General features: G+C 39.5%; 1 protein-coding gene across 5 annotated transcripts in view; it reads left to right on the forward strand.

Moving 5' to 3' along the window:
* The window catches only part of PRKAR1B (protein kinase cAMP-dependent type I regulatory subunit beta), a 2,005,749-nt gene that overhangs the window by 1,993,581 nt on the left and 941 nt on the right, over positions 1-11,227 (forward strand). For all 5 annotated transcript variants that reach the window (XM_044089686.1, XM_044089688.1, XM_044089687.1 and 2 more), the window contains one exon: positions 10,889-11,227. This exon is cut by the window's right edge and continues 941 nt beyond it. In XM_044089686.1, coding sequence (XP_043945621.1) covers positions 10,889-11,061 — 173 coding nt within the window. In that variant the 3' untranslated portion in view covers positions 11,062-11,227. The remainder of the gene's footprint in view (positions 1-10,888) is intronic.

Here is an 11,227-nt window from a genome sequence, read left to right on the forward strand (position 1 = left end):
GGGTAGGTAAGTAAGTTGTGAGTCTGGAAGCCCCAGCTACAAGAGGTTGTAGCAATCCAAATGAGAAAGGACCAGGGCTGGTGGTTAGGGTGTGGGTCTAGAAGCCCCAGCTATGAGGAATTGCATTAATCCAGGTAAGAATGGAAGAGCACATGTGGTCAAATTGTGAGTTTTAAAAACCCAGGTAGAAGGAGTTGCACTAAACCAGGTGAGAAGGGACCAGAGCAAGTGATCTGATTGTGAGTTTGGAAACCCCAGATAGAAGAAGTTGCAGTAATCCAAGTAAGAATGGACCACTGCAGGAAGATAAATTGTGAGTTTGGAACTGCAAGGCACAAGGAGTTGCAGTAATTAAAGTGAGAGAGAACAGGACTGGTAGCCAGGTTGTAAGTTTGGAATCCCTAGCTACAAGAGTATTGTTAATCTAGATGAAAAAGAACCAGAGCGTCATAAGGCATAAGTAGTAAGTAGTTTCACAGATTTAATGAGGTGTTTAATGGACAGTTTTCCTGTGATGGATACGTGCACTTAATGTCAGCTGACACCTTGTCTTAATGTGTCAGTCTTTCATCTAAGATTATCCCTTGATTGCACACCATTGACAAATACCTAGTTTGTGTCCATCATAAATGATTTAGGTGCTCATTCCTGGAGCATTACAGTCCTGTAGTGTGGCATGCATTACCACAGTAACCATCGTGGATATGGAGCATTACACTCCTGTAGTGTGGCATGCATTACCACAGTAACCATCCTGGATATGGAGCATTACACTCCTGTAGCGTGGCATGCATTACCACAGTAACCATCGTGGATATGGAGCATTACACTCCTGTAGTGTGGCATGCATTACCACAGTAACCATCCTGGATATGGAGCATTACACTCCTGTAGTGTGGCATGCATTACCACAGTAACCATCCTGGATATGGAGCATTACACTCCTGTAGCGTGGCATGCATTACCACAGTAACCATCCTGGATATGGAGCATTACACTCCTGTAGTGTGGCATGCATTACCACAGTAACCATCCTGGATATGGAGCATTACACTCCTGTAGCGTGGCATGCATTACCACAGTAACCATCCTGGATATGGAGCATTACACTCCTGTAGCGTGGCATGCATTACCACAGTAACCATCCTGGATATGGAGCATTACACTCCTGTAGTGTGGCATGCATTACCACACCGACCATCCTGGATATATTTGACTTGTTAGCTGCTGGTCATCCACTAATAATACATTACACTACATTTGTTTGATGGCCAGCGTAATCATAGGATGTCCTTCCGTCAAGTGTAGTTAGCATTCTACCTCCCCACCATTCCTATTTCCCCTTACCCTTTTTCTACCTGTCCAATGTTCTCCACAGTGCCTCTGTGGAGCTCCTCTCCACTATCCATTTCAGTGGTTTATTGCATTGGTCCGTACTCTTCTTTATGAAGAAGTACTATCAGAAATACAGGCTATATTTGGTCCTTAACTGTTGCCTGTACCCCCTTCCTTCCCTCTCTGTCCTTCCTATTCAGAATGTCCCCTTCAGATTTTCCTGACAAATGGTATGATGATATTCTGATCAAACCCCACTCATGCAGTCATCCATACCCAATTTGAACACAACCTTCACTCTCTCAGGAACAGGTTACAGAAACAAATTCGTACTTAAACCCAAAAATCTTATCTTTTGGTACTTGCCAGAAAGTATCGAAAGTGTCATTATCTCTCAACATCAAAGATTTCAACAACACCCAAATAGAAACAACTTGTACTTTCAGTTACCTTGGTATTTGGCTCTTCCACACACTCAATTTCCAAACTCACATAGGCAATACTAGGAAAAAATCAACACCTTACTATTCTGAGCAAGAATTTTTTCTCCCTTCCTCACAAAACCATCTAGAGCTGCCAGCCCAAGTTGAATATGGTCTAATTCTAATAGTTACAGACTCCCACATTAACTTACCAACTTTAGAGGCAATCTCTAGTAAAATGTGTTGCTTCATCAACCCCCAACCCTCAACCACTCCTTAGGAACAACACTGCACCAGTCTCAAAAAAGCCATTTGGTGACCAGTTAAACAAAAGGCATATCTCCTTTTTTAGGTCATTTGTGTTGAAACTTCTTACAGACTTTTACGCCACTGGAAACATATCTCCTAAGTAAAACTCGGCCTGTAGCCTACAATGTTAGTCTTAAACCTCCACAATCCTACACCTCTCAGAACAAAGCTACAGTGCATTAACCATGCCTTTTTAGTACTAGCCCCCAAACTTTGTGATCCCTCCCACTACATCTAAAATATGTTTCATCCTGCACTATGTTTAGGCTACAATTAAAGCTACATCTCCAGCAAACAAGCTCAATACAAATACTGACACACAGGCCACGTATCCTAGTCACTCGTATCTCTGCACCTACCCCACTAATTACTACACTCATCCTCCTGTCCCCTTTAAGATTTAACACCCTCTTTTAGAATATTAGTTTCATATTCAGTGCAAAACACTCCTCTCACTTTCATCTAAATTGATCGTTGGATACACTGTTATGTTTAAAATGTGCATATCGTGTATTAAAGATGTCAACTTTTGTAATCAAACTTGTAACCATGTATTACTTTACTTTTGTATGGTAAAACTGTTTCATCTTTATTGTTTTTTTGTAACATTTAATGAATAGCCACCGAGGTTTTGTCTGAAACTGGTCCATGGTATTCAGTGCACTATCCTATAAACAAATCAAATCGACTCAATCTTCTGCATAAATGCCATTGTCCATCTTTTCTAGTGCCAAATTAGAAGAGTTCTAGTTCCTTTAGTATCTAGTCATTTCCCTATCCCTCCATCCCATGGATCTTTCTGATGGCTTTCATGTTGAGCCATCTGACAGCCTGAAGTCCCTTGTAAGGCCTCCAAACTGCACAAAGTATTCAAGGTATGGTGCGACAGTCCTCTGAAGTCAGTGAAGTCCTTGTGCTTTTTCCTCTCTAAGGCCAGTACGTTCCCTCTTTAGTCTGATGTCTGTCCACTCTTCTTCCAATTCTGTCCAGACTTTCTCCAAGCATAGCACTCTCCTCTAGATATCTTTTGAGAAGACTGAAGCAAAGAATTTATTCTGTCTTCTTTGCTCTCCCTCCAAGTATAGTGCTCCTCCTCCTCCCTTTCCATTGTGATCGACTGAATGCTTTCAGTTTGTGGACTAGGAGAAAGTACAAAATTCATCATTGCCTAAGTTAGGGGTGGGCCCCAGAGCATTGTCTCAGGTGTTTGTACCTTTGCACCTATCACTGCTACATTTGGAGTTTTGTGAGCATCTGTAATTTCACATATGCTGTTTGTGACCTATGTCGAAATACTATGAGAGGTCATCAGACAATGTAAGATAGGATTTCACATTTACACAGCTGATATGTGATTGTGCATGTCCTTCATCCATAGCTATCACAAATCACGTTTGAGATCTGATATATATGACCGGATAGATTTCAGCAGGCTGAAGCTAATCCGAATTTAGATGAATGTCATGGTTGCATATCCTTTTATCACATCCCAGCTAGTCTTTCCCTGCACAGAGAATGTACTCAGATGGTTGAGGAAACTGGAATGTGATTATGCTTGTTAACCTTTTGTGCCTAGGTTACTTTTTTCACTAAAGCTGTTTTTGTTGTTTGTTGGTTTCTTTTCTTTTTTTTTTTTTGAACCTCAATGGGATTTTAGAGACCATTAGAGAAGTTTCTCCATATACGTATCCTGGAGGTGGGAGTGGTGATGTTAGTAAATAAGTTCTGGAAACTTTCTGGAGCTAGAACCTCTGCTGATATGGTCAGAGAGAGTATTAGTATTGTACCTAAACAAGCAAAGGGGAACATACTTCCTTTTCTCCTTCATGGAGTTGCTATCTTTCTTGTAGCCTTCCATATTCCTTCAGAATCATATGCCCTTGGAGAGTTCCAGCCTGTTGGTGGAGTTTATTTTACTTGTAGAGAACATGGAGACAGCCTTTTGGATGTAGAGCATCTCAGATTTTCATCCTTTTGCAGTCAAGGGGAATGCAGCCCCCCCCCCTGCATACACAAAGCAGAGAGAAAGGCAGTGGGGACTGCGTAGTGAATGCTTTCCTGATAAACTGTAGGGCTGATCATATGATACCTCTATGAAATGATCCATTGTTTGCTTGTATAGTTCTTATCAAGAGGCCAGGTCTTGTTCTCATCACTCCTTGGTGGCATCCTGGGGGGGGGGTCATTTTTCTCATATTAAGCCTTCTCCCTTCTGTAAATGATTGTGGGCTGAGCAATCGGAAATCTGGCATTCATGAAAAAAGTTGTTTATGACTGATGACCATGTTTCTGTGGTAGTGGCAATCTAGATGCCCAGACTTCAGTGGAGATTTTAAAGGTTTTTAAAGCTGCCAGGACAATTTCCACAACAATTACAATAATAGAAGGCAGAAACGGTTATCCATTTGGGTTCAAATCTCTTTTGGTACCAGTCCCTTTGGCTTGTAGATCTACCTTATTTCAAACATATGTTCATATACGACCTTTCAAAAGCCTTCAATACTATATCCCATTCCCTTCTACTCTCCAAACTCAACAATCTAGGTATCACACCCCCAGCCCTAAACTGGTCCTCAAACTATCTCTCTGGTAGATGTCAATCAACAAAATGGCAGCAATCCTGTTCTCCCTTCCTCAGCATCACCACAGGTGTACCCCAAGAATCCATATTGGGCCCCCTTCTATTCAATATATTTATCAATAATTTCCATAACTCCTTTACTCATGGCACCGTGATCCAGTATGCAGATGATTTTGCAATCATCTGCACTGCCAAATCCCCTTCTGAGTTACAACTACTAACCCAACGTGCCTTTGCATCCACTGAAAATTAATGTCAAATAATCACCTTGCTTTCAACCCCAACAAGACTAAACTCATTCTATTCACTCCCCAAAAAACTACCCCCCTTAATAGGACCGAATTCTCAATCCACTCCCAGAATAATACTACCATTGAAGTTGTCTGTAGCACCAAACTGGTAGGGGTCATTATTGATGAAAACCTAACATTTGACCTCCACATTCACAGCAACCTCAAAAAAACACATCAGACACTGGGCTCCCTTTATAGACATGGCTATTACCTTAACCCACTGCAAAAAAGGCTCTAGCCTCAGCTTTTCTACTTCCATCCCTGCTCTGTGATGCCCCTATCCTCACAAGTATCCAGTCCCTCTTAAAACCAAGCTTGACTCATGTTACAATAAGGTTGCCAGATTCACAACAAATGCAAGATTCTCAGCACACCACTGTTCTTCTTACAGCAACTAAACGGGCTAGAATTACCACTCTAGCTCAACTATCTACAGTTAACTACTGCACATAAAATTATATACAAACACACAACATGCCCCTCTCTTTCCTCCCTGCTGTCCTTGTACCACCCAAACAGGCCTCTCAGATCAGAAAATAAAACACTGCTCAAAGTTGTCAAACCCAATCTCCCAGCCACTCAAATGCTCTATTCCTTTACTGTTTCCAAACTTTGGAACACCCTCCCATCTACTATTACCTCCATCAGTTACCCTGCACTCTTTAAAAATTCTCTTAGACAACATCTGTCCTCAGGCTGGCTATGCCCATGCCAAAAATAACTCTCTCTGTAAACACTGCGACTCCCACTCTACCCCACCTCTTTCTAGCCAGCTGGTACTTCAACTACCCTATCTATTTACCCTTACACCTCTTGTCTTACCTATTTATCATACACTTCCTTTTTCTCTCTCCCTCTACGTTACTACCACTGCTGCACCTATCCTCCCTGAACAACGTCCACTTTCTCATGCCCCTAACTCTAATCAGTTAACTACATATTAACTCTTTGTATTCACCCTTAGTAGTCTTAAAGTCTTACCCAGCTTACCCTTCGCATATTGTCCTTACTTTTTGCTAAATACATATATAACATAATGGCTTAATTTATGTACATATACAACCTGAACTTTCCACTCTTTTACCCAAACTGCTCACTGCTTCACCTGTTATCTCTGCTATGAACCATTCCACTCATATTCAAGCTACTTACTGCTGAATACCTATTAACTCTGATATGTACTTTTATCCCATATTTGTTTTAAACCCATGCCCATGATTGTTACTGTATTGCCTTCTAGCTCTTTATGTAATTGTAGTTGTATTTCTGTATTTCTATTGTATGTGCATCACCTGTAATTTGTATGTGGAGCTTTTCTCCATGTTTGTACCCACTGAAGATGGACCTAGCTCACAGTGGACCTTCCCCCCCTTGTAAACAAATATAAAATAAAAATATAAAATGCTTGGTGGGTATTTTTTAATTTTTTGTTTTCACATCTCAACACTTTTGTTTTCAATGATTTTTTGTACTTTCAGACAGAACCCACTCACTCTCACCACTTAAGGCTTAAGTTTACTTTGTTAAACTTAAGGATCTTTGTTAAAAATGGAACTCTCATGACTGTTTTGTGACTTCATGACGGGACTGAAATTTTGCTGCTTCCTTGTTGCTGCTTCAATGTCAGATTTCCTGGCAGGCAGATTTTCTAGTCCTGGCAGGCTACCTTTCACCTTTCGAACACATGGTTACCTGCCTTTATTTTGACTTTTCGCCAAAACTGAAAACCTGAGAATGACTCCTTATAAAACCTCATGAATCCAAAGATGTTTTCTTAACAAGTCGTTCAAGTCTGTATTGTTCTTTAGAGATTTCCTTCAGATATTGTATATAGAGAATAAGAATGATGATATAGTATATTCTACATCTACACCCCTGATGCTTGTGTTAGTTAAGGAGCTCGTATTCATATATTTGTTCCTGGCAGAAAGGGTGCTGTTATGAAATTTCTGCTTGAAAAGGGGCAGTTTGTTAATTGTGGCAGCATTAGCTAATGCTTAATATAAAAGGCCAAGTTTTGAATGAGTAAAACAACATATAGTGACCAGTTCTAGTGTCTTCCACAGGCATTTGTACCCCAGATACCCAGTCTTTTCTTTCTGTTCCACATTGTAATAAAGTACATTGCCAGCTTTGCCTTTTTCACAGCTGTGGACCCATATGGTAGGCCAGCATAGGTTCGGTTGTGAGATGCAGAATTATATGTAATTTGTATGAAAGAATAGGCTGTACATTGTTACTCTATTTGATTTGTTGTATGTAAAGCTTTGTGCATTAAAACTGTTTGTGTAAAATAAACTTGTTTGTACAAGAAAGTTAAAGCTGCTTAATGTCAAACAAAGTATGTGTAACTGATTAAATGTATGTATTGTAACAGAGGATAATGTAAGAGGGTACATGTATGTAATTCAGTTATCTTTTTTGTAAAATATTGCATTATCTTTTAGATAATATCTATGCTGAAAGTTTAGAAAAATGTTCTGAAAATAGCTGACTTGAATTAGCTACATAAACAATCTGAAGAAATCCTTCAACATTCCATGAACAGTAAGCTAGACAGCTTCCCTGAAGAATAGAAGTGTATTCTCCTTTTGGAAATAGGTATGCTATAACACATCTTAGCAGAGCTCTGTCTCTCTCTGTATCACAACACATATATGCAAAATTCTGGTATACTTTCTAGTAAAGGGGGGATAGTATGGGAACCAGAAGTCAGATGACCAGATGTATGTGATATCATTCTGTAATCCAGCACTGAAGTGATCTTTTAATACTAGATGAGACAGAAGTCTCAGAGCAGTCTGTTTTTGAAACTTGACATAGAAGGATCACTCACCCACATCATCTTGCCTTGCTTTAGTAAGTAACCAGAGAATAGTAATTCTTTACATCAGCCAGGAAAATGTAGATTAGTTAAGTACTGGTTTTCGGTATCTGTGTGAATCTATTCATCTGTGTTATTTTTAATATTTCATGTGTGAAACTCTGGTGTTCATTGTAAATAGATATTTAGTATTTACATGTTCTTTTATTATATATTATTAAATATATTAAACCTTTCATTGTGGGTGGTCTTTCAGAGAATGTTTTAACTTTTGGGAGTACTTATATCTATTTGGTGACACTGTGGCCACTCCTGGAAGCCTTACTGCATTGGTCAAATACTACAATTTTTATTACTATTAATTTTACTCAGTATAATTAGGTACCCTTGTAAGACCTTTAGAGTAGCTGGCTTTGGAGTGTCCTGGTGGCAGTATCTATGGACGGCGCAGTGGTGCAGCAAGAGGTTCTCCAGTTCAATTCTTGGTTGGGTGCCTTCTGTGTGGAGTCTGCATGTCCTCCCTGCATTTGTGTGGGTTTCCTCTGGGTGCTCCAGTTTCCTCCCATGTTAGAAAGACATGCGTCTGGAGTGTTTCCCCCCAGGCCTCTGCTGAAAATTGGCTTTGTTCCAAGTTGGACTTTCCTGGTTAACAAATGTTAAATAAATATATAAAAAAATTTAAAAAAATCTACCTTATACTCTGGGCAGAGGGGCATAACTAGTAAATCTGTGCCAGCCTTTCCCAGGTGTGTGTGTGAAAATCAAACCTGAAAGAATGTGTGTGTGTGTGTGTGTGTGTGTGTGTGTCAGCTACTTGGAGCAGAGACACAGCACTGGTTTCACAGAAAGAGAGTGGTGAAGGACTTGGCTTGGGACACTCAGCTGAGGACTCAACTCTATAGCGCTGCCAGTGAGGAGTCTTCCTCGGGGCCTGGAGAGAGAGAGGGTGAAACCCAGACCCAGACTGTGTGTTCCCTGTGTGCTCTTTTGGGAAATTTTGATTGGTGCAGAGAGCTGCATCTGACAATACCATGTGTACCTATCTTTGTTCCAAGTGAACATCCCTTACCGGTGTCAATGGTGAGGATTCAGGGTCCTTGATTACTGGCCCAGAGGAGGGATGTCACAGCATCACCAAGCACTGCAGTCTGGATTTCCACTTCTGGAATAAAATTTCTTTTAGGAGAGTATCACTTCAGGGCATTTTGTCCAAAAAGGGTTTATTTTGTCTGTTAGACTTCATCCAACCATTCACTTGCTTTGGGTGTATCTTGTAATTACACACTATACTTTACATTTGAAAATAAGATGCAACACGTTTGACTATTCACCACATTGTTTGATCTGCAAAAGGGCTATATGTTTTAGGTGATTCTCCCACCCAGTGTCCTTACCTTTCTTAATGACTCCTGCTGTCATACCAGCCTTTTAGTCAGACCTTTTATATGTGCCCAGTTTTATAATTCTGTTTCTTAGCCATTTTAATGTACTTTATTCAGTTGAAATCTATTTCATATAGGCGTGAAGATCTGGAAACAACTGAGTATACGTGTTTCTTAATCTTGGTCAACAGACGTCATGCAAGGACCTAAAGAGATGTGCCCTCATGAGAATAGGAAATTTAAATTTGAGGAAAAGCAAACTGAGGGGACATAGGATGGTTGTACCTAAGTGTTATAACCAGTGCTGGACCCTGTTAAAGACCAGTTAATGTGGTGAGTACTGGTGTATCTGTTGCTACCTTCACCCAAACTTATGGAGTAGCCTTGGCTTCTCACTTAGACAGACGTAGAGTATTCTTCTTCATTGTATCGTGACAGTAGTGTTACCATTATATCATCTATAGTTCAAAGACTGCTGTCTAGCACAGCCTGAGTTGATGCCGTTTAGATTCCGACATGTTGTCAGTTTAACTTCAGGGTTGGGCTTTCATCCAGTCTCAGAAAATGTGAACACTATTTTACATGCGAAGTTCAAATCCACTATTGTTTTATAGATTCATAGGTCAGTACCAGACTAATTGCCCTTGTGGGTTCATTTTAAGCCTAGTGAATTATCCCACTTGGTGTTTAAAATTAACTTTTTCAGATGGAGGTTAAATCCACTTAACCCTTTCCTAGCTTTATATTGCTATATTACTCTAATGATAATTCTTTGATGAAGGCATACATATTTGGAGAGGACTTATGCGCTGATGTAAAGCATTTAATAGCTGCCTCTGTCCATTAGTAGTGCAGGACGGAGTGTTTGGGTATGTTACTTGAGCAGTAAGAACGTTCAGCAGTACAATCACTCTAGTTTCTGACTATACTGTTTTTTAAATGGTGTCTTAGAACTTTTTGAGGATTTGTTAGTTTACAGATTGATGGATATTTGTTACTGAAAACTGCTCATCTCAGTCACAAGTGTGCCTCTAGTCTGGCTATGTATGGCTTCTCCTAAATTTTGCTTTTCTCTGGTCATCTTAATTAGTTTGCAAAGATACACCACTACATTCCAAAGTAACTCCTTCTATTTAATGTGGTTAGTGGTGCCACACTGATAAACTGTGATACTGGGTGCTGTAATAAAGTTTCTTTGTCTTATTTTATTATAAACAATCTCTTGCATTACATACTGTTAAAAGTATTTTCTACAAGTGAATGTAATCTTTTCTCAACCTATCTTCACTGATGTGTTTAAAACTTTAAGTAAAACACTTTTTATATATGTTTTTGTACTATATGACGTAATGTATCCTTTTTCATTTTTCAAATTTTTCTCCCTGGGTCTCCACTAAAAAAAGGTTCTTTCTAACCCAGATCAACTCTCCTGGTAAACAAAAGCAAATAAATAATAAATAAAGATGAGTGTCCAATGCATTCTTAAGGATGGCATTGTATTGATTTCCGTGTCGTAAACATTTACAATTACAGAGAAGTCTTATCAATGCAATATCTTTATATTATACATACTAATACTATATAGAAGCTTTTTTACAGTACTGTGATCAATTTCTCCTGTAATGCTATGCTTAAATTTTTTTAAGTGGTCCGACTAGCAGAAGTACAGTTTTGTAACTGATGTATTTGAATGAATCTGTTGCTTCTTCATACATATGTAACTGTGTTGTTCATTTCCTTAGGTGAAATTGCTTTGCTGCTGAATCGACCACGAGCTGCAACAGTGGTTGCTCGTGGTCCCCTGAAATGTGTCAAGTTGGATCGGCCTCGCTTTGAACGTGTACTTGGTCCTTGCTCTGAAATCCTCAAAAGGAACATTCAAAGATACAACAGTTTCATTTCCCTTACAGTTTAAAGAACTCCCAGCTGGATCTGCTGCCTTTGTGTTACGTTGTGCACTTAAATTTGACCTGTGCAGTCCCGTAGCTTTATGAAACTGAGTTGTGTAATATATGTGAATTTTCATGTAATTATTGTCAGATGCACTGGAGGATATATATATTTCAAGAATGTTGAAACTT

Source organism: Protopterus annectens, chromosome 12.part0, assembly GCF_019279795.1.
Source record: "Protopterus annectens isolate FY-2018-M chromosome 12.part0, PAN1.0, whole genome shotgun sequence".
Classification (NCBI taxonomy): Eukaryota; Metazoa; Chordata; order Ceratodontiformes; family Protopteridae; genus Protopterus; species Protopterus annectens.